General features: G+C 32.6%; 1 protein-coding gene across 2 annotated transcripts; it reads right to left on the bottom strand.

The window, feature by feature from the left end:
- Nucleotides 1-426: 426 nt before the first annotated feature.
- LOC110992174 (prostaglandin reductase 1-like) lies at nt 427-3,052 on the bottom strand. Of its 2 annotated transcripts, XM_045629224.1 has the most exons (3): nt 2,915-3,052; nt 1,712-2,761; nt 427-869 (listed from the first exon to the last, which is right to left on the bottom strand). In XM_045629224.1, exon 2 carries the CDS (start codon nt 2,747-2,749, stop codon nt 1,742-1,744), a length of 1,008 nt encoding a protein of 335 aa, XP_045485180.1. In that variant the 5' UTR covers nt 2,750-2,761; nt 2,915-3,052; the 3' UTR covers nt 427-869; nt 1,712-1,741. The 2 variants fall into 2 exon arrangements, with proteins under 2 accessions (XP_045485180.1, XP_045485179.1); XM_045629223.1 differs by having other exon boundaries at nt 427-2,761.
- Between the last annotated feature and the right edge of the window lie 21,270 nt (nt 3,053-24,322).

The following is a 24,322-nucleotide window of genomic DNA, read 5'->3' as shown; positions in this document are numbered from 1 at the left end:
ATGTACAATTATATTAAACATAAGTACCGTACATGTAATTTTAATTAGTATATAGATTCTATATTAATGATTTCAATTTTATATTCCTTTAGACGCATGACGGTAAAATTTTTACGAAACGTCACGAAGATGTGCAGCGTTTTTGTCGAAGAAAACGGAGAGATTTAGACCGATTGAGAGGGAGTGAGAAAGGGAGATCGTGGAAAATATACGCTAATGGTTAATGTATTCGTTTAGTAGTTACATATTAGATCAATTAAATGCCAATTTATGTAACAAGTGTGTAAACAGTGTGAATATAGATAGACAAATACATGGAGTGATCATATACTGGTACGATCATCTATTGGGGCTTTAACCTTTGCAATAATTAATTTACAAAGAAGTTTCACTTCTGACATGTGTACTTTGTACGCACGCACTTCATTACATAGAAAGCATTTATACTTACATTATTGATCCTCATCGACTATATATTTATACAACCCAAAAAAGTTAAAACAAGAAAAATCACAGTAATACTCAAAAACGGAAACTAATAATGACAATAAGCGTATAGTAATTTATAAATTACACACGATCAATATTTTATTAAACGTACTATATTATAAGCACCTTTTTCTAGATTCCAACATAACAAAATCTAAGTCTAAACAAATTACCAACGAATAACAAATAAAATGAATTCATAAAAAGCATAAAATAAATAAACTATTTAGTACCAATTAATTGCTCAAGGTGAATTACTAAATTATTTACTAAAAGGGTTTTAACTATTCAACAATCATTTGAAATTATTTTTCTGGCTTGGACTATTCCGAAACAATGTTTAAAATTCATTGAACATTTCGTGAAGATGCCCCTCATTTCTGTAAATAATTTTATTCAAGCATTTAGCTCTCCATTTTAATGTTTAATTAACCCAATTAACTCAATATGAGACGAAGCAGCGAATTTTAATGAAACGATATAATTTTGTTTTAGTATTTTTTTATCCATTTGAATATCATTTATGAACTGAACTGGTCGTATGCCACTTGTAGGAAAGGGTTGTAGACATGAAGGTAACGATCTATACTTATCTATTGAAATTAAAAAAAAAAACCCGTTCTTATTGGTAAAATATCATCAACTAATTCGTCATCTTCGCGTTTTGGAAGTCCTTGAAAACATTGTTTTCCCACATACTTTCTTGCCTTTACCATCTTTCTTGCTGTTATCAATATTTTAAACATTAAAACTAGTTTCTTTTTAAATTTACATAATAATAATTAGATATTAATTACTGATTTGTGATAAACGCGTACTTAAGATTCTATGTTTCAAGGCCAAATTTATTAAAATCGACTGATAGAATTAACAATCAGTAAGATAAAGTTGTTACACAACAATGAACGTAAAATTTTAAAATTTTATTTTTACGTTCTCTTCTGAAGTCTGCATTGACCTTAACCTTTATGACATCTAAATAGGCACTTCTGTAGGTAATGTCAGAACAATCGTGAATATAATTATGACTTGAAACAAATACTGAATACTTACTTATAGAAACGATACACCATTATCTATATAAAAAATAAATCAGTGGCGCTACAACCTCTTTAGGTCCTGGCCTCAGATTTCTGAATCTGTTTTATGATCATTTTTAAATCTCATAGGCACCAAGTCATATTCCATAACAAGTAAATTTCAAATAGTTTGCAATACTTACTTTTTAAACAGTTGCAATAATAACATATTATCAAACTTTTACAACAGCCTTTCCCGTGTTTTCTCCAGCGAGCATACCGACAAAGGCATCATATAGCTTATCAAACCCTTCAGTTACATGACTTCTTGTTTTTATCTTGCCTTGTTTTATCCACTGTGCTAGAGCAGTGATCGCTTCTGGCTCCCTGCCTTCTGGTTCTAACCACCTGGTTACTAAAAAACCCTCAACTTTTAGCTGTTTGAATAAGATTAGCGGCAGCAGTGATGTTGTCTTATACGTGGTTGGGTCCTCATTGTACGAACTAATGCAACCACAGAGAGAAACTCTTCCATACAAATTCATATGCTTATAAATAGCAGCAGTCAGCTCCCCGCCTACATTGTCAAAATAACAATCCACTCCTTTTGGAGCTGCGTCTTTTAAAGCTTTATTAACATCCGCAGTCTTGTAGTTTATAGCTTTGTCGAATCCTAGTTCCTTCTCGAGCCATTGCACTTTGTCATCGGAGCCAGTGAATCCAATAACTCTGCACCCTTTAATCTTTGCAATCTGTCCTACAATAGATCCCACCGCACCTGCTGCTCCTGTTACAACCACGGTCTCGCCAGCTTTCGGTTTACAGATTTCGAGAAACCCAAAGTAAGCAGTGACTCCAGACATGCCTAAAGCTCCCAAAGCCAACTCAATGGGTAGACCTTGATAATCTGGCAATATATGAACATTACTGAAGGTTTCCTTTAAATTGGTAACCACGCTGTAGTCACACCATCCCTTATGAGTAACCACCCTGCAGTCAACTGGAAAGTCTGGGTTCTTTGACTCTGTAACTGTACCTATTTGATAGCCGAACTGGTCGTAGGGAGTTGGTGTACCATAGTTGTAGGCTCTAAAATAAGGTTCGACACTGATCCATTCCGCTTTCACGACGAAATGACCGGTTTTCAGCTGCGGCAATTCATATTCGACAAGTTCAAAGTCATCCTTTTTGGGAACTCCTTGAAAATGTCTTTTGACGACGTATTTTGTTGCCTTAACCATTAATACGTTCAGCTGTAAGTAAAGAAATTTTAAATCAAATCAATTAAATTATTGAAGTCATACTGTGATATAAGGTTATCGCATAGTGGAAAATACCTAACTGTTCAAGTGATAAGAAAATCTAGTGATACATACTTGAACACGATATCAAATTAAAATACTTACTGAATATTATTTTCCAGGAATCCGATCGTATATTACTTTTTGTTCTTGTGTTTTTATGTTTCACGTAATAAACTTAGATTAAATTTTTAAACGTGCATATGACTACACTGCACTACACAACTACAGGTAGTAAACTGACATTGGCAAATACCGACGATAATCCAAGATATCATCCTGTTGCACACATTCATGCAATACACATACGCTGCACACATTTATTTCTCATGATCATTATGTTAGGTCCTTGAAATTCACGTTTTGTCGTACTAGCCACTTTGACCTCAAATATGTCAGCTTGAGTAAGGCATCCCTCGTGCAATTATTCATTTTCCTTTATAATGTCCGTTTTGTTTTTGTGTTAAAACGACTAAGGGAAACTGTTAACCATGCTGCGGTATTAGCTGCTTATCATGCATATATTGCATCTATAATTAGATATGGAATTATAATTTGGGGAAATTCAGTCGAAGTGAATAGGGTATTTAAGGCCCAAAAAAAATGTATTAGAGCAATTTGTGGAGCAAATTGCATCGATAGTTGCGTGCCTCTATTTAAGAGACTCAAAGTGTTATCTCTTCCATGTATTTATATATTAGAAATGTCCCTGTTCGTACACAGAAATATACATATTTTTAAATCGAATGTAGTAAGTAGTAGACATGGGGAGAAATTGGCTGTGCCAAAAATAAATTTAGAATTATTTCGGAAAAACGCCTTCTGTATGGCAATTAAAATTTACAATAGATTACCGAAAGAACTTAAAGATCTTCCGACAAGAATCTTTAAAAAGCGACTTAGTGCATTACTTTTAGAAAAAACGTACTACTCAATAAACGATTATTTGTGTGAGACATGGTAATTTATATAAATTTAATTATGTATAATAATTGACTTAATTGATATGAATCTGACTAATAATGTAAAATCTAAACTAAGATAAATTTGCGCGCCACTGTGTGTGGCAGAATATGCGAACGACTGACAATTGTACCACCTTGACATTTTATACCATATTCGTGCAATAAATAAATTATTATTATTATTATTATTATTATTATGTGTAAGGCGGTGGTATCGCAAAAGAAAACACACAGTGCGTTTTTGGGTTCCAACGATTCCGTTCTGGAAATATAGATCTGCAAAATAAGTACCGTGGACGGCCGGAGACCAAAGTTAATAACGAAGAATTAAAACGTCTGCGTTACCTGCAGGCTGCCGTGTTAGCGATTAAATTATATTAGCAGTTGAAGCAACTTCGGAAGCTGGGAGGCTCACCTGATGTTAAGTGATACCGCCGCCCATGGACACTCGATGCTAGAGTGCTCGCGAGTGCGTTGCCGGCGTTTTAAGAATTTGTACGTTATTCAACCAGCATAATAATGAAGGCACTTTAAATCGAATCATTATTATAAGTGGATCCTCTACGATAATTGGAAGCGCTCATGCAAGCAACCCAGCAGAGCCAGCCAAATCGTGCCCCAAGCGAAAATTTACTCCGAAAGCGTTTGTTATCTATACTAATATTATAAAGAGGAAAGGTTTGATTTTTTGTTTGTTTGTATGAATTGAATAGGCTCCGAAACTACTTGGCAGATTTGAAAAATTATTTCACTGTTGGAAAGCTACATCATTCCTGAGTGACATAGGCTATATTTCATTTTCAAAAAAAATAGGCATCCTTACTAAAATTACGATAACATTAACATTTGTTTATTATTTGATACAATTCTAACAGATGGCGCTGAGTTAAAGGTAGTTTAGGTCCGTGTCGTGGTACCAACGTTTCACATAAGTTCTCCTACGGTTTCCCTTGATTAATTTACTACTATGTAATATAACAAAAACCTTAGCCACAGCAACGCTTGGCCGAGTCTGCTAGTTTATTTAATAAAGTTTATTCTTTATATAATGCTAAACCTGCCTGGGATCTATTTCCACCCGGTACCAGTACTACTACTTTGATATTAAGTTTTGCTACAACGCGGTCCGAAGCGACATCAGTGCTAGTGATATTGAAAAAATTTGGTTAAACAAGTTCAATATTGAAGTCCACACCGCTTTATGAAGTTGCATAACCGACTTGATACCGCCAATCAACCCTATTAGTCAGTCAATGTCGTAGGTCCCTACGCCCAGAACTATTGCCGAAATTAAAGATATTTTAAATTTTTATCAGTTTCAGGTGATGGACTCTGTTGTGACACCTACACTATTGTACGGCTGCCAATTATGGCCTATCACAATTGAATTAATAAAGAAAATTCAAATATTTCAACGATTAGCCGAAAGGAGCATGTTAGGCTTAAGTCTCAGAAACAGGATAAAGAGTACAGCGGTACGACAAAGAACAAAAATAATAGACGCGTCTAAAATGGTGTGCCGCCTGTAATGGCGTTGGGCAGGGCACACTGCAAGAAAATGTGACAACCGATGGAGCGAAAGACTGCTGCACTGGTATCGACAGCATTGCGGGACGCGCGCCGGCCGCAGGCACACCCGCGCCTACGCTGGGCAAATGACATTATCGCCGTCGCCGTGGTTACCTGGCCAAGCCTGGCCCGCGACAGACGCGAGTGGAACCGGATGGAGGAGGCCTATGTCCAACGGTGGACAAACCAAAACCTAAATGGTTATTCCTAAATTCTAAATTTTTTTTTGGAAATTAAGACTATTATTATTATTGTCAGTTTCATTTCATTCATAAAAGCGAATCGGATACCTAATTTATGCTGTAACCAATTTACAGGCTTTAAAATAGGTTTACATTAGATACAGCTTGGGCACAACAATGCATCAGTTCAGTACTGTGCAAGCGATTAGTGTTTCGACCACATTCGCCGCACGCTTTAATAGTGATTTACTCATAGCAAGGATATATTGCTGATAATCAACAAAATTATATTGTTCAGTTATTATTTCTGTATGTAATGAATTTTCTAGAGTAATTTAATTATTTATAAGTCTTAGCCTAAGCTAGAATCTTTCATAATTGCAATGTAACTCATGCTTAGTGCTTACAATTTCAGACACCTATTGTTTCGAGGTCCTTACAACTCAATCCCACCAATGCAGCTTCCGTCTTCGAGATTTTCTGTTGCCATCATTATACAGTTAAAGATTTTAGACTCAGTTTAAAGACCAATCATTATTCATATACACTAAATGAACATCGCACTTTATACTAAAGCAGTCTTTCAAACGATTCGAACCATTTGGAAACTAGTCTTTCATAGAAACTAAATCTTCGTTTGTACCTACGTCTCTCTCTGTCAGTGATGAGATGAATATAAACAGATACGTACTTTGAAAAAAAAAATAGTTAGTTTTTAAGAATACTACTGTAGGTTGGCTTAGCTGTCGATGTATTGTAGATATACATAAAAGAGTTCATCAAGCAAGAAACGACAAATATCATGTACAAAAACCAATGCGAATAAAAAGGATTGGTCCATTTCTGGGAATTCTTATAAGAAAATGAATTACAACCTAAAACTCTTGGATTTATTCTTCTCTATATAACTTAATAATTTAGGTAACGCAATGTAAACTTATGAACGCCAATAAAGAATTAAACATTAAATGCGTCTAACTTTACATTTACTGCCAGATCTCAAATGAAGAGCGTAGGCAATAAACTCTCCACTACTCTTTTTATTCGCCAAGTTTTTTGTTTTACACAATGTTTTTAAGGTGCGTCAACCATTAAACAATATTAAGTAATTAACAAATAATCAATAATAATAAAAAATATTTGTCCTCTATCAGAAGTAGCCATGGTGAAATAGTTACATACATTCTTCTATGAACTATACGCAAATACATAGTAGAAATAACTAACATCACCGCATACACGAATTAAAGTTCGACCAGTCACCATACTATTAAAATCAGGAAAAAATATGCTTCTAAATTTATATTTACTGGTCTCAAATCAAGGATGAAGAATGGACAAGAAGACCTACCAACAATTATACCATACGTCTCACCACTGTTTAAACAACACGCAAACACGACCTGTCGAAGTAAATCAAGGCAGGATATAAAGTTAAAAAAGAATATAAAGTTGAAAAGTTCGACGAATAAAGTCAAAAGAAATGTTAATTAAGAAACAAAAAGTAATCTCAAAGTTTAATTTAATTAAATATCAACTAAGACCTTATGAAAACGTGATAAAGAAAGGTAATAAGAGAACGATGTGTTATATCTGGGTAACATATGTAGTATGGAAGACGGAAAAATCGAAATACATTTTTGGTGGCATAAATAAACATATGTGACTATCACGAGAGACGAGTGGCAGGAGAGATGTGGAACACAGTGGCCCAAGAAAGTTATAAATGGAAACGGGTGGAGGAGGCCTATGCCGACTGGCAAACAGATCTGCAAAAAACCGGCAATATACAAATATTAGAATAGTTTTTTCTTAACCTTCTAATAGAAGGCTATATTATTATTATCAAAAACAATAAATCATAGTCGAATTATGAAAAGATAATAAAATTTTGATTATTTGATCTACAGAGTTTTTAGTCTAATCACAGATACTAAACGTTGCATCGTTTCGTTATATCAATCGTACTGAGGTGCTTATAACACACAAAACATTGGGCGGAAATTGTATGCTTTATCATACTGATACAAACTATTTTATGCTTAATATTACCCAACAAATATGCTAGCTATTGTTCTTAAAGGACTACCCATGTAACGACGCTTCGTCTATCGCCCGCAGCAACACGCACAAATACTATTGCCGTTTATCGCACCACAAACAGTTTCACTTTACATGAGCCGACTTTGTAATTTAAATTTAATACATTTATATATATAGGTACTTTGATCATTGTGTCTCTCTCTCGTAAATGCAAGCGTCGTGCGTTCAAATCATCTTAAGGGCGAATACGAGACGGTTTTACGGAGCTAAGCCCGACAAAATACCGGGTCTAGCCCCGGCGCAGGCAGCCTGCCGGCTTGGTGTGGCTGGCGTCTTAGAGGATTGATTATATACAAGATAAGAATGTTGGGAAGCAAGCTGGTCTTGCTCCGTAGGACAATTATAGAGCCTTTACAAAATCATTTGGTTGCTGATATAATTTTATATAGTTTTGTTATTTTTTGTTTATAATACTACAAACTGGAATTATTTTTATATCACCTGCTTGGCTATAAGAAAAACAGCAAATATAATGCAGTCTGACGCCAAGAACCATATATTTATTATAATATAGATTTATGGATTAATTAAAATAGAGTAGAGAAGAAGTCGAAACAATTAGCTGTTGCAGTATTTGTATCAGCGGAATATAGAATCGTAATTATAAAATTATTATTCAGACATAATATGTAATTTTAAAACTAATTAAATACCTAAATCATAATATTATGTTAAAAATTCCTAACGGAATCGTATCGTATTGTGCATAAGGCATGTGTGTTGGCCGAGATAGAACAGTGGATATATTTCACATTCTAGTTACAAGAACGGAAGAATGTGGCCATAAACATAAATATATGTTGCATTCTAATAGAAATTTTGAAATTATTGCGTATTGCAAACATAGCGAATGATTTTTATGACTATTTTCTGTTTGTTGCTTGTGATATTTAAAGTTATAAACAAAATAGAAACAGTTTCAAAAGAGATGCGTCTTTTACCTTACGTATCGTACGTGGGCTTGATATTAGAATGCTGTATCCGTTTCTTCTTTTATTAATAGGCAAGTAGGTGATATTAGTCAATTTCCAAAGCATACCTGCCATTATCTCGATGTTTTAACCGTAATATGAGCAAGTATTAAATGGGCATACAGATAGAAAATTACATTGTTCCACAGCTGTAATTTGCTCGCCTAACCTCAGAAGTAGATAATATTATTTGAATTTTCTTTCATAGAAAATACTTTATTCTTTATATTGCTTTACAAATTGGATCTATACTTAACATTATCACATTTTTATCGACTTTTTCCGTATCAGCGGGAGGCCCACTCAGATCTCTTCAGATGGATTTTTTATCTTCATGTAATATTTTTATAAGAATCTTTATTATTCTTGTATTGATGTTATGTAACGAAAAAGAATGTGATGGAGAAACATTGTAGACTGTTGGAAGGTCGTAGTGCTGTCCATATATAATTGTCTATGATGCAGTGCGTTTGAATTTGGATAATGTTTTTCTTTACTTTTGATGTGCGGTGTCATTTATAGATTCATTATATATTTTCTCTTATACAAGTAAACACAATGTTAGAAGTCTAAAGTCACTAGTCCACCCTATAAGTCCAAGATCCCAAGGCCACCAGACATCACGTATTTTCTGACGAAGGAAATGTGGATGATTGAGTAGTGTTAGTATGTACTAAGAACGCATGCCTACTTGCTAGCTTGCTCATATCAATTTTCAGGTATCAGGTAATCAAGGGACATAAAAACATTACTTACCTCACGTAAATTCTCCAAGCTGATTTTTATATGGCAATATCCTTAAAAATAAGTCGCCAATACTCCCAGACACTTCCCGTCGGCCGTATTGCTTTGCAGACGCTTTAAAGCTCCCAAAATAATTACTTAACTTCACGTAAATTCTGATGCGATGATGATAAATCAGAGCATGGTATGCCGCGCAGGGTTTATAGAAAAATAAGTCATTATGAATGTATTATTTAAAGACACTTAATTAATGTCGTAATGAACTTAAGACAGTAGTCAGTAGTAGGTAATGATCCTACGCTAAAGTATTTTACAATAAATAATATTGAAAGTTTCTTAAAATAATTTAACTTTAGTAGTAAAATGCCTCTCAATATTATCCTAAGTTATTCATAAAAATACAGAATTCCTTTTGGCTTAAGAAGCAGCTTCAAATAGCAACTACAATATAGAATTTCCTCTTAGCCAATCATAGACATCGACATTGTCTGTCATTAGTCTGGGAGTCAAGTTTATGATAGTCGTATTTTCCAAACTAAACCTAGTTGTGTAATCTAGATGTGAACTTAATTGGAGCAGAAGCGACAGACTTCTAAAACATTAGCCCTAATAAAAGTTGAATGAACTCGACTTGTTTCCAAAACATTTTATCGTAAACTTTCCAGCTTGTTCCGGATTCCAGTAAACTTCGAGCCGGAACTTTGCCTCAATAATTGTACGTTACAACTGACTTCTGAAATGTAATTTAAAAATAGTTATCTATATAAATATTTGTTTTACACGCGTAATTTTCGTAAACGTTAAGTTTGGCATAAGATTACTTTTAACGGAAGTACGTAATTTAATAACGGTTTAACTAGGTTTGTTTACTCGTTTCATAAGCTAGTGAAATCTAATTGCATAGATCTTAATACGAACTTTCTAGTTTTTACGTCAAAATAATTTAATATTTATGTTTTACAAGCTTCATATCGCTCTCGGATATTTTTACCCTATATTTTAGTAGCTTTACATATTTTGCTATGTTATCCCATAGCGATTGTTCGTTTACATTTTATAGAAATCTAGTACTAAATAAAGCTAAATTTTCAATATTCTTTTATTTTTCCGACTCTCTATAAAACACATACTCAGAGTTCAAGGAATAAATTATTAATAATACTAATCTTAATTTATTCTTCTCAGAAAAACTTCACAGATAAACAAGATACAGTTTTTTATTGTTATATATAAATTATTGTCTTTCTTCTTTTGAGGGAAATGCTTGTTTGTGTAAGACTGATTCCAGCTAAAGCTGTGTTTTAATTAAAAACAGGCTGTAGGTGTTACAGGTGATGAGGCCTCCACCACTTCGGATCGACAGAAGGTCTTAAAAAGTGGAGAACATTTATGCTGAATAAACAATAATTATTATAATAGGTTGCAACATTAAAAAATATATATACATAAGGAAACCACATAGGGATGTGTGTGAATTTGTGTGTATTATTGATTGTGTGAGTATTTAATTAAAAGAATACTCGAATTGATGAGTTTGGCGATTCATTTTTATTTTTATATAGATAAGCTTAAAAGCTACATGACACCTACAGGACTGGGCCAGTTACGATTTTAAATAATAGTTATTAAAAATATAAGATGTTCGAAGTTGAAAAATGTTGTTAAAACAATATTGTTCGCTGATGGAATATATTTTCAACGTTGCAAATTTCGTTGTGTATACTTTTTAATAATACACATATAAATAAACTTTCAATAGCTCTTGTAATATTTCTATTAAGTCTCATTTTACTTAGAGCATACATATACATTCCAGAAGGAATATTATGCTAAGAAAATTTAGTTTTATGGATTAAAGAATTTTATGTAAACTGATTCAAGAGATTTAGGTACGCAAGCAGTGTAATTCATTTTAGTATTATTTTAAACCATGTAATACTTACATTCCATCAAAAAACCGATACTCCCTTGATTAAACTGTTAAGGTAATCTTGTTAAAACCTCGTTTCAATAAAGATCCGGACATAAGTGTGTTTTGTTAGATTTTCTGGCTCATCGCTAGTTTGGTGGTAATAAAATTGGATCGTCCATTCCCTTTTATAGTTGCTACGAGAATTGGGAACAGTTCGTGCAGTTTTTACTTTGCTACAGCTTGCTATTATTGCGTTTATTTCCGGTTACTTTTGTAACGAGGTTAATACTATTGCTAGACTTTCTATATCCTAACTTAAATTATAAACTTTGCCTTGCAGGAAGATCTGTTTATTGAATAATCGACTAGTATGTTATTTATTAGCAGTAACTATTATCATTTCTTTACAAAGTGCTTCAAATATGTATCTGCTGTTTCAAATATCATTTCACTTTATGTAATGTGTTATCAAGTATGAAATCAACCTCAAAACGCACATCATCGATTTTTCGGTATAAGACGGGCGTTTTCTTTCGTACATATAAAGAAAACTCAGCTTGATCTGAGTTGGGACTCAAACGCGGTTCGTAGCCAAGGCCTAAAGATGGGTATCCGACTGAGCTGATGGACACATAGATTCGTGTACAATACAAATTATAACGAGGCACTTTGACATTTTATATAAAAGTAAATAATTTAAAATAGTACCATCATTAAAAAGCTCAGAGTTTCTCAAGAAATGTTGAGGGTTGCCTTTTAACTTGGCAGCATTAAAACATTAAATTACATTGAATGTAGTGTAAATAGGTCATAATTATAACGCTTTTGTGAATTTTCATAGATGTAGTTTTATTTATACTACGGTCTGATGACTGCTTGTAGAAGTTGTTATACTGGTTAAAAGTACGAAATTTACTTTTTTGTGTAGACTTTTTTCAGTATGATGCAGCCTTAATGAATAATTTTAAGACGTGATTGTTCTGTGTATACTAACCCGAATTATCATTTCGCCGCAAACACCGAATGGACATGGCCTTATACATCTCTGTTAACCACTAAGCCTAACCTTACCTTGCCTTCACCCTACTCCATCCGTTATGGGAGACTAAAAGTATGCAACTATTTACCTATAGTTATATATTATTTATATTATGAAAGTTTAAATGTTGATATCGAATGTAGGTTTAATTATCTTCCATAGATTATAAAATGAAGTGCCATAACTGTAGCTTTTAATTAAAGTGATAAACTCACCGAACGGTTCTTGTGCGGTTTTCATCAATAGTTGTGATGGAATCCCTGGATGACAGTTTAAATATTTTATGGTTATTTACTTAATAGACCTGGGTCGAAAAAAAAAATCTCGAAAATTCACCTGTCAAAGTCAGCGTTTTTTTAAAGTTGGTAGGCTTTCTGTTTGTTGAAATTCTACTTTCCGATTGTAAGAAAAATATATATATTTACTATAGTAAATCTCTTCATATTTAATTTAGATTCTTTTATCTCATCTTAGATTTCTTATTTATTAAATTAGATGTAGATTTTATTATTATATGAAATAAATAATGCAAAAAAAATATAATAAATCGTGTCTATGCGATTTATCTTGTGCTTTGGAGCTCCGTGTTATATGTGTTTACTACATCCATAAATTAGAAATATTTAGTTGCTAATTGGGATCTGAAGCTAATAGATCTCAGGTGATTGTAGGTTTGTTCTATCAATATCTACAATATAATATCTATCAATAGCTCGTAGCATTACCGGAAACATTAAAAAAAATACAACCAAAACAACACCAACAATGTTGTGTTAGCAATGGTCGTTCAATTGTTGAAATACCAATTTATAATATATAATATATTTAATATATATATATATATAATATATATATATATATTATATATATATATAATATATATATAAATATATTCTTAAATAGAAGCACTAACCATCGGGTTGATGTGGCTCTAGATGCAATGGCGAAGCACAGTGGCCGCCCTTTACCCCATCCAGCGTATATACAAATGAAGTAAGCCGTGATGTATCACAAAGAACGGTTCGGTGGCCGTCGATGCATAATTTTATACTAAGTCCTGAGTACATACCTCAATGTAGTGCTTCTTATTAGGACGGATGGCACAAAATGATGTCAGCCGTAAGGATGTGGAGAAATTGTTAGTTTGGGAACAAAAAAAGGTTAGACTGATGCTGTACCTTGCCTTACAATAGTTCACGCACAAAAACACTCAATATAAGTCTTAATGGAGGACGTATTGGCAAGAAATGCACAAAAACACTATATATAAAACTGCATCTAACTTTACCCAACTAAACCCCAACAACGACTCATTAACAATGCGCGGATCAGCCGAGTTAAAATTTTTTGGGATGGGTGATCCCATGTGATCATTAAATTTTATGAAAATAAAAATGATTCTATCACGAACACATGAAATAATTTGAATAGATCTTCCGTCTTTTAATTTGTTTAAATAAATTAATCAATACGTATATATTCTTATATATATATATTCTTTTGAAATGAACATTACTTTGTAACTGTGTCGGAATTTGGAATATTACCTCTTTACTACCTCTTGAATGAAAATTGCAATACATCCTAACATTTGGTCGTGATCCAATGCGTAATTTATAGTGAATCTGGCATCGAAATAGCTCTGTCCATCGCAGGGGTAATTAGCTGATATTAAACAGTCACAATTGGCGCCATTAGAGCGAGTGTGGCCGCTGATATCGACAAATGTTCTGCTAATGTATCAATATGCGTATCGGTTTTAGCTGATGTATTAAACGGCGTATGGAAGAGTAGGAACTAAATGACTGAAAGGAATTTGAGCCGGCGAGGTATGCATATATTTTGAGTTTATATTTAGTCTGCTATAAAAATAGTGAATCTGCTCCGATAAACTGTATCTTGGACACCTATGTTTACATTTTTGTTTGCAGTTTAGGTGTAGTTTTCTTAGTCTCCTTAGGGCTGATGACCTAGGGAACGCAGTGCCAAAGATTAAAGTTGGGATCCATGTTAACAGCTACAGAATACTGACGTAGAAATAAACAATTGAACACACATCAATACTTGTTCCAAATATATAATTTGGTGGTACATTTCTATGTAGTAGCTATTGCAACATATTTAGAGATTTCTTTGATAAATTGCTTTTAATTGCCGCCAATGAACTCATAGAGGACATTTTGTGTAAGATACTTCATTTAATTAAACTAGTAAAACTCCAATTACTTAATCGGCTTAAGTAATTCATTTACCATTAATCAAGAATTCAATCTTTGGAACGGTTAGATTTTCAACCGAAAAATTGGAAAATCCCGCGCGATCTCGAAATCGTTTCGCTTCAAACGAATTTTTTCTATTCCATTTGCCAAGAAGCTGGTTTGAAGCTTGGAGATTTTAAAAGGCAACTGTTCTATTATTTATGGGTCAGTGGTTCGAAAGGGAGGAGTGGTTTGTCGCAATTCTGTTTTTATTCAAGAGGAACAAAGAGTGGTTAATTAAGGAGCTTATCTGAATAGGTATTTTAGTTATAAATTTCTATTTTAAAAGAGCCTCTGATTCCACTTCAAAAGAAAACCACGACCAATGTAAAATATATACAAAATTGGAAATGTTTAAAGCATTATTGAGTATCCAATGGCGTTTAATATCGTACAATATTCAATTGATGTTAAACCTTTATTGGATACATTTAATTATTTTAAATTCATAAAAAATATCCAAAATACCAGAAATGTTTAATTGATGACTTCGACAAATTATTAAAAGAATAACGTATTTACAACGAATAATAAACAAAATTATCTTTGATTTTTACAATATTATGTGTCCGCAAATAGCTAACAAAACTCACAATAGGATAATCTTTGTGATTATGGTAACATACTTACTTCTTTCATACTAAAGAAACATTTTTACTCCGACAATGTAATCTTTAAATCCGACTTACCTCGAATATACGAAAATCGATGGCTAAAAAGTGATAGAATATTCTATTAAATAAACTGTCTTTGCACAAAGTGTTTTATATGTAGAACTATCTAAATATTATAAAGATGTTTTTGAATATGTATTATAAACTTTCACCGTCAGGCTTGGGCCTAATTTTCCGATACTATGACCTGGTTGCACACACCTAGAAAAAGAAAATTAAAAGGATACTATATTTTCAATACTTGGCTTTTTTATAATATAATTCGCGTTGAACTTCTATAATATGCTAGAATATATGACCTACATAAAAGGTGAAAAAAAAATTGAGTGTTAAATTAAAATATAATCTCTTGTTATGGTTGAGGAAAAAACGGTCATAAAAAAGTCCCGCTGTGATCGCAGCACGGAACATAGTACCGAACTCAAAATTATATTATTCTGTAAAACGAACCCATCTGTTTAATACATACATTCTTGGGGGTTTCCAGAAAAAAGTGACCCCATAAATATTAGATTATAATCCCTATACAATGTAAAAACGTGACATAAATCAGCGTGGACCGTACGTGTCAATACTCGGGTGCGAAATAAATCTTTTAGATTAGGGTACCATGTATGATCCATTTGGGATCATGTATACTCTGAAACATTTGACGATGTTCTTGGTTATAATTTCTACACCAGTAATTGATTGAGAAGTAAATTAACTTTTTCACCCAAAATCATTTTCGTTATTAGTGATTGAATCGATGTTCAGAACTCGCCTAGCAGGATACAATTGTTTCAGTCGCTCTGCCCGCAACAGAGGTTACATTAATACAAACCACAGCGGTATAATATAACATACTGTGATATATTATATTATTTTTTTAATAAGGAATAAAAAAATAAAAAATTTCAACTGTCTTTGCTGATATAAATAGAAAAGGTTGAGCATCAAAATCGGTCCAACTACGCTTCGTATTGGCTATTATATAACTTAAATAGAGTCATAATTACTGAATAAAAATGCAAATATGGTATATAATACTCTGTAACACGGGATGATTAAAAAAGGACGAAAAATAAGGTTGAACGATTGTGTAATTTACACCGTTAATGATGTTTTTAGTTTCCAGTTAATAACAATCTAATATATCAAACAATCTAATAATAGCATCTATCCGACCCTTAAACTTAAATAATATTTTGTGTAATCTATTTGATTTTTTTACAGGACATTAATGGTTAACATTGCTTATTAATTAGAAACTTTTTTTTAAATAGTAATACACACATATAAATAATATATAAATTATAAGTATGACTTCTAAAAATCCCATGAGACTTTTATACTTACTTACATCGCAATGTAATTTATTTATAGTATCTCTTAACATCTGAAAAAAACACTGTAATTGATTTACTTAAAAAATATATAATAGAATTAAGTTTACTTTGTTCTTTTGCAAGTAATAAAAAACTCTTTTTTATTATTTACATTCTCTGAACAACTTTTATAAGAATTCCGTTAATAAGGTTTTCTTTATAAAGATCAAATAATTTCAGTAATAAAGCATAGAATCTCTATGCATATATCAAATTGATATCTAGACAAACTCTAACGTCTTCGTGCCTCCATTAGATAGTATATCGGTAGTTACCACAGTCTAATTACGTCTGACAAATTTCCTAGAAACCATATTTGAATAGAATTAGAATGAAAATTAGTTGGAGTTCGTCTTAGTGTTTAAATAATAAAAAATTGTAATAGTCTGTTACATCGTTATAATATTATTTATTATATTATTAGTCGTGGTATAGGAATTAGGAACCCAATGTTCTCCATGGACGCTCATGCAGAAGTCATATACAACCAGTCGTTTTACAATTGGTATTCTCTTTTCTTGAAGGACTATGAGTCGAATTGGTTCGAAAATACTTCAATCTGCAGCCGATACAGCACATAGAGGTGGTGCGCGGCAAAAAGGGCTATAAAGAACGCGAACTACAATTTGGATTAAGATTTGTTTAAGCTTGTTTAATTGTGGTTAAAAGGGTTACTACATGTCTATAAACTATGGTATATACGTTAGAGTACTAACAGGGATTTCGTGACAAATAACCACTTCGCACGGGCATGCACGATCGTGACGTCACGGGTCCCACATTACCGACATCTGACTAGTTCATTTCAATATCTTATATGGAATAATGATAAGTTATGTTCTGTAAGAATTATATTTTTTACCACTATTGTTATCTGTGAAACTATCGTTATAATATATTTCATTTCTAGCATTCCCTGATACACCAACATTCTCTTACTTCGTTCGTTGTATTAGTTATAAAAAAATCTCACTTTGGTTAAATCTAGCCATAGAAGGTAACAACTACATTAACAGTATTATTTATATTAATAATCAGTCTGACAAATCGTAATATATAACACAGATGCTTGATGCTTTTAACATAACCGTTTTCAATAAAAAATCGTTATTTACAAAGGCTGCAATAGCTACTACACTTTTTGTTATACACGGACTTGCATATTGTCATACCATTGTGTTCCACAAATCCATCAAGTAATCTAGTCACCAAAATGTTTAACCTATTCCATCCTCTCTCTATTATAAACAAAGGCTAGAGGAGTATTCAATTGATTACTTGCCTTGAGTCCCTTGTGACGGATATTGGCACCGCAGCGCGTGACTCAACAGAATTTACGGGGTTAGAATACGCTAGAAGCTTATAGGAAGCGTTGGAACACAAAATAAACTCTATTGACATTTATTGTGTCTATAGTAGACATATAAGAATAAGGGTTTAATAATTTGGTTAAAAAAAAACAGGCATTACAACCATTGTTCTCAAACTTCTATTTCATGTTTTGTGATATTTTTTTAATAGGTAATATCAGTTTTAATAGGCATTTAATGATCTCTCTTCTGCTACCCACGGCGTTGAATTAGGTTTAAGGAATGCCTGTTTCCTAACGATGTTTTCCCTCTGAAAAGCCCATTGGTGCACAAAGCTACGACCTCAAGGCTCGCACGCTTGAGCCTAATGTTAAACGAGAACAGAAAAAAAATTATTGATGCACCGGGGTTTGAATACAGAACGTGAGTGAACGGGCCCCACGATTTCACCATTAGTCCGAGATAATAAAAATATTTTTGGATGGGTCCCCCTTTCTTGTTAAAAAGGAAGTAGGCAAGAGTGGGAATGGAGGAAACAATTAAATATATTACACTAATGAAAAATATAATAAACTTTATCATTTTAGTTACGGAAATTTGTTTTTTATTTTCTGCATCAGTACACCAATATCGGTAAATGTCCTTCTAGTATTCAAAATTTTAACAGTTGCTAGGAAAATGAAAAGCTTTGGTAAATCAATAGTTGCGACAAAGGCCGTAACTACCTTTTATCTATTGTACTCTGCCTTTAGTAACGAATTGTAACGAATATCTTTTGTGAACTTTTCGTTAGGCTTTTACACTAAGATAATCCTTAAATCTCTCCTTTTGTATAAAATAATGACATAATCTTACTTTTACACAAGATCATACGTGTATTTCTCAAAAATCAATTAATACTATTCTAAAATTTGCTAATAGGACTTTATCTTATTGATTATAATACAAATTACAATGAGAGTAAATTCCGTCCATCATTCTGTCCCTACACTGAAGAAGAAATGAATAGAAGCCTCTTTACAAAAGTTTTTAATTAATCGTTTATTTAAATGCCGGCTGATGAATCTTCTATACCTTCGAAATCAATACTTAACTATATATATATTAATTGTATTGAAAATATATTTCTCTCTTAAAGGCCGGCAACGCACACTCACATAGATGTCAATGGGCTGCGACATTTGCTTTTAATGGCTTATGCCTTGATAGAAAAAATAAAAAAATATTTATTACACGTCGAATGTACTGATGTTACAAACAACTTTATTCTTGTTTCAAACATGTAACTGATATAGAGCAGTGTTGGCCTAGTGGCTTCAGCGTGTGACTTATACCTGATACTTTACCTTATACCTGAGGTCGTAGGTTCGATCCCCGGCTGTGCACCAATGGACTGTCTTTCTATGTGCGCATTTAACATTTGCTCGAACGATGAACGAAAACATCGTGAGGAAACCTACATGTCTTAGACCCAAAAAGCCGACGACGTGTGTCAGGCACTGGAGGCTGATCACCTACTTGCCTATTAGATTTAAAAATGATCATGAAACAGATTCAGAAATCTGAGGCCAAGACCTAAAGAGGTTGTAGCGCCACTGATTTATTTATTTTAACTGATCCTTTGAAAGTTATATATGGCAGATATGTGCTAGTTTCTTCATTAACTATTTATAGTTTTTCAAGAGTCCTGTAGTAATGAACAAAAGAAAGCTATCTCGAAGTTAATACCCAAAGCTTGCTCCTGTGAATTGAGTGCATTATATAGTGGTTGGCCCCCACTCAATACATCAGGTCACGTAGCACTGCGGTTGCAATACCCGCCAGAAGGTGCTTACCTACTGCTGACCCCAAAATTAAAGCTTTTTATTTTATTTATAAGCTTTTGTCTTTGACCACACATATAGATCATATACCCTACTTGACATCAAATGAGGAAACATAATAATAAACAACAGTTAAAATTGGCCAAATAATATTAAGTTACATTTTAAGATATAATAAAAAAGGAATATTGTTGCATTAGTGATAGTGTTTTGTACATCGCTATTAGCTATTCTTGAATACTTAAGATTAGCTTTAAGTTTTAGTTAGTTATTAATATTGTTTTTTTTCTCTTGATTAAGGTTCTTTAGATTAATATAAATATATATTTTTTTATATAACTTCTGGTTATGATGCACTTCTTGCACTCATCATTTTTATTTATTGTTTTCTTTTCTTACTAGGGTTGCCTGGAAGAGACCGCTTGTTAACAATAAGGCCGCCCGTTGCATCCCTTGTAGTTTTTTTATGTATTGTGTTATTTGTGTTTCTTTGCAACGAAGTGTGAATAAATTAATAAACTCGCCAGCAGCTCAGCGTAATTTTTATTTCTTCGTTAGCGATTTCAATAACACTGCTAGTGTATTGGAATATTCGTAATCCACATAGTAGACAGATTACTGCATCTATTACATTAATATTTTTAAAAAATTCGGTGCCGCTACAACCTCTTTTTGGTCTCGGTCTCAGATTTCTAAATCTATTTCGTGATCATATTTAAATATAATAGGCAAGTAGGTGATCAGTCTCCAGTGCCTGACACACGTGTTCGAGTTTTTGGGTCAAAGACATGTCGATGTCCCCACGATGTTTTTCCTTCACCGTTCGAGCAAATATTAAAAGCGCAGAAAGAAAGTCCATTGGTGCACAGCCGGGGATCGAACCTACGACCTCAGGTATGAGAGTCGCACGCTGAAGCCACTAGGCCAACACTGCTCTGCTCACATTAATATTTAAAGCAAGAAAACATTTTTCTTTATCATTTACTAGCCGGCCCCGCCCGCTTCGCTGGTCGAATTTTCAAAGGAAATAAAGTAAATTTTATTCATTTTTTTTTGCTTTTTTTGTTAATTTTTTTTTTTTTTCTGAAATTTACAATATATATTTTTCAAAGAAGAGTCAAATTCACTTAAAATAAAATTTATTGATATAATAAATTATTATTATTATTATAATAAAAATAAATGTTGATGAACAACAAAACAAAGAATAAATGGAAAAATTATCCAATAGAAATGGTCCGATTCATGGAGAAATGAGTATTAATCTTCCTCCATCTCACATTCGACGACTCGTCGCTCGTAAGTTGAGTTTGCCGGGACGTAAAACATACTCGTTAACACGTTAACATAACGGAGTTGGAACTGAAAACTCGAAATTCAAACGGCGAGTAATTTTGACCGACATCAAACCTCTGACCATACTGGCAGACCGCGCGAACCATCAGCACCTTCAAAAAGTAAAAAAAAAATATTATTATATTAAGTTCCAGGCGAAACACAGTGACACGAGAAACCACAGAGAAAACTCACGCCAGTACAATCGGTGATAGGCAAATTTTCATTAATCACTAAAATTCTTCCTACCAAATTTGGAATTTATAGGAGCTATAGTTTAAAAACGGGAATTGTTCATTGTTAACGCCCCCGCAATCCCCTTGGGGGGATGAATTTCTTAAAATCCGTTTTTAGTTGACCTCTACATAACGAAAGTAATATTCCTACCAAGTTTCACATTTCTAAGTCCTATAGTTCCCGAGATTTCGCGATGAGTAACTATAGAAATTGGAATTCTTAGCTGAATGTAAAAGAACATTATCCGTTTAGTAAACTCCGTTGCCATGGAAACAAAAGAATCAAGAGAAAACGCTTGCAATTAACGGGATAAATGTTCATAAAAGTAAAACAGCAATAAAAAAATGAAGAAACGTTAGAATTCGAAAATAAATAAATAGCCATAAACCATCTAGGAAAAATTTCGCATCGAATAGTGGTAGTTTCATGTCGATACGATCAGTGGTTTAGGCGTGATTGAGCCTCAAACGAAGACCATTTTCATTATATATATATAGATTACTTAGCTTGAATTCCAACCACCATTTGTTTTTTTGACTCAGTGATTTTTCTCAGCCAAAATTTTTTCAAAGTTTTTAAGTGTATAAATAAATGAAAAAAATATCATTTCGCAAATTGTTTAACAAATCTTTCCTTAGATCTCCAAAGTTTGTTATTTTAGGATAACTGATTCCTTGAATTAATTCAAAACAAATTATACTATGAAAAGATAGGACAAATACTGAAGAAGCTTTTGAAAATATCAAACTCAATTTATTTAATGGGATCGACGTCAGCTAGTATTTTGAAATGAAAAAGCTTAGTGGAAGGATTTTTAAATCATCGATTTCAAAGATAATTAAACAGTCTGTTTAATGTGTGTAATGTCAAGATATATTTGTAATGTTTAATGTTTGGTAAATAATTTTCTTTATTTATAAAATTTTTCACATTTCTTTTGTTTCATAATAGTAATCAACAAAATAATTGTCACATGAAAAATGTTATAAATCATCATCGCATTAAAAGTAATTCATTCATTTAATTAGTAGTGAAATTATAAAAAATGTTCCTAAACACAATGACAGTAGACTATTATTAATAAAAAAAAATACGATTTACTTATATTTTCTATAAAACAAGCTATGTGTGTGTTACAATTCAAAATAAAAGCAATAACTTAGGATATCATAACAAGAAACTCGAAAAGTGGTTAATATAAAGCAATTTTCTTGAAGCAAAGACGGTGTATGTTAATGATTTCTAGGGAGATTTTGAGACATTAATGCAAATGGCATGTTTGTAGCAGACACGTTTTAATTCAAAGGTCACCGACTAGCAGTTAGATATAATGATGATTCTAAGTCACAAATATAATGTTGTTATAAAGCTTTTTATTTTATTTATAAGCAGATACAATTATATTTTTTATTGGTTTAATGTATTGAAATGAATTTTTTTTTATTCTATATATTTTGTTATTGAGTATATATTTAATAAATCAGTAGAAAAAAGGCAGAAATTTGCAGAATGTAATAAAATGCGATATGTTTTATTTTATTACATTCTGCAAATGTCTATTATATTATTTACATTTTTTATGTGACAAGAGGCGGATGGGCGGAGGCTCATCTGATATTAAGTGTCGCCACCACCCATGGACTCTCGCACTGCCAGAAGGTTCGCAAGCGCACTGCCGGCCATTTAAGAATTGGTACGCTATTTACTTGAAGGAGTCCTTCAAGAAAAGACCGTAATTAAGTCGAATTGATTCGGAAATACTTCAGTGGGCAGCTAGTTCTACATAATAGTGGCGGCAGGAATTGTCTTACTATAATATTCTAAACAAGGTTCTATAAAGGTCGTATATATATTGCTGATTCCTGCGAAGTAAGTGTTATTATGAGTTTCATCGATCTATATTAGATATATATTTATATCAAAGTATAATCTTCTCACAAAAGGCCCGTTAACATTTTTTAACGTCTATTAGTACAATGGCGTATTTTTTTAACTTATAAAATTGATAGTTGACTTAAATTTGGAACATTATAATGAACGTAGATTTAGTAATTTATTTTCAAACTAACTAAAACTAATAAATGAAAGGACAACATAATTAAACATTAATTAACTAAACACAGTTTCGACAAAACAGGCCGACTTTCAATTATGTGGTAACGGGCCAAACGAGGTGAGGCTCATTAGTGAGAAAATTACTGTTCAAAGTTTGCGATTAAAACGAAAAATTATTATAATTTGCGGGTCACTTGGCTTATATTAGAAATAACCAGACTGTTAAGCTATTGCATAGATTTTATCACGGCATTCGAGTGCGGCGACCGAATCATGAAATTCCGTAACGAAAAAACCTAACACACAAAAAATAAATATATATTTATTTATATGCATAAATAACAAATAATTAAATAAATATAAATGTATGAGTTGATAAAAAATCTTATAGCTTTACCGGGGCAGTCCCGAGTGCCACACGTTTAGACCTAAAATAATTTTCGCAAATTTCTGCTATTTCCCTCAAAATTTATAATTTGCATTAATTACATATACAATATGACTTACGGTGCTTTAAGAAAATGCACCAAGTACATAGTTTTTAAATCAATATTGTGTGCAAAGTCTATAAAGTGCATACTTAAAAATATAAAGCAGTATAACATCCCTCGTTCGTGACACCCATTATATTTTTTTATTAAAATGTTCACGAAACTTGATTTCGTAATCTTAATTTAGAGTCCATCGCTTATTCAATTATATTTTATTTGCCTCTATATCAAAAACATCAACTAAGTTTGTATAATATATACTTTTAATAAACTGAAAAGTATTTGTGGACTCCCAGGTGCTAAGAAGCATCTTGGCGGTATCCCAGAAGATGATATCAGGTCTTATTTACAATCTGCATTGGAATATTGCGTACATATTTCAACTATGCATTGTATATGCAAGATAAGGACGCCTTTCTCGGTCTACTATATTCTGGTTTATATCACTGAACTTAAATTACCGAATAATTAATCTATA

Source organism: Pieris rapae, chromosome 8 (genome assembly GCF_905147795.1).
Source record: "Pieris rapae chromosome 8, ilPieRapa1.1, whole genome shotgun sequence".
Lineage (NCBI taxonomy): Eukaryota > Metazoa > Arthropoda > Insecta > Lepidoptera > Pieridae > Pieris > Pieris rapae.
The sequence above is the reverse complement of the archived record's forward strand: the minus strand, read 5'-3'. Positions and strand labels throughout refer to the sequence as shown.

Excerpts from the sequence above, each read along its gene's own strand:
- LOC110992174 (XM_045629223.1), bottom strand. The coding sequence starts at position 2,749 with ATGGTTAAGGCAACAAAATACGTCGTCAAAAGACATTTTCAAGGAGTT.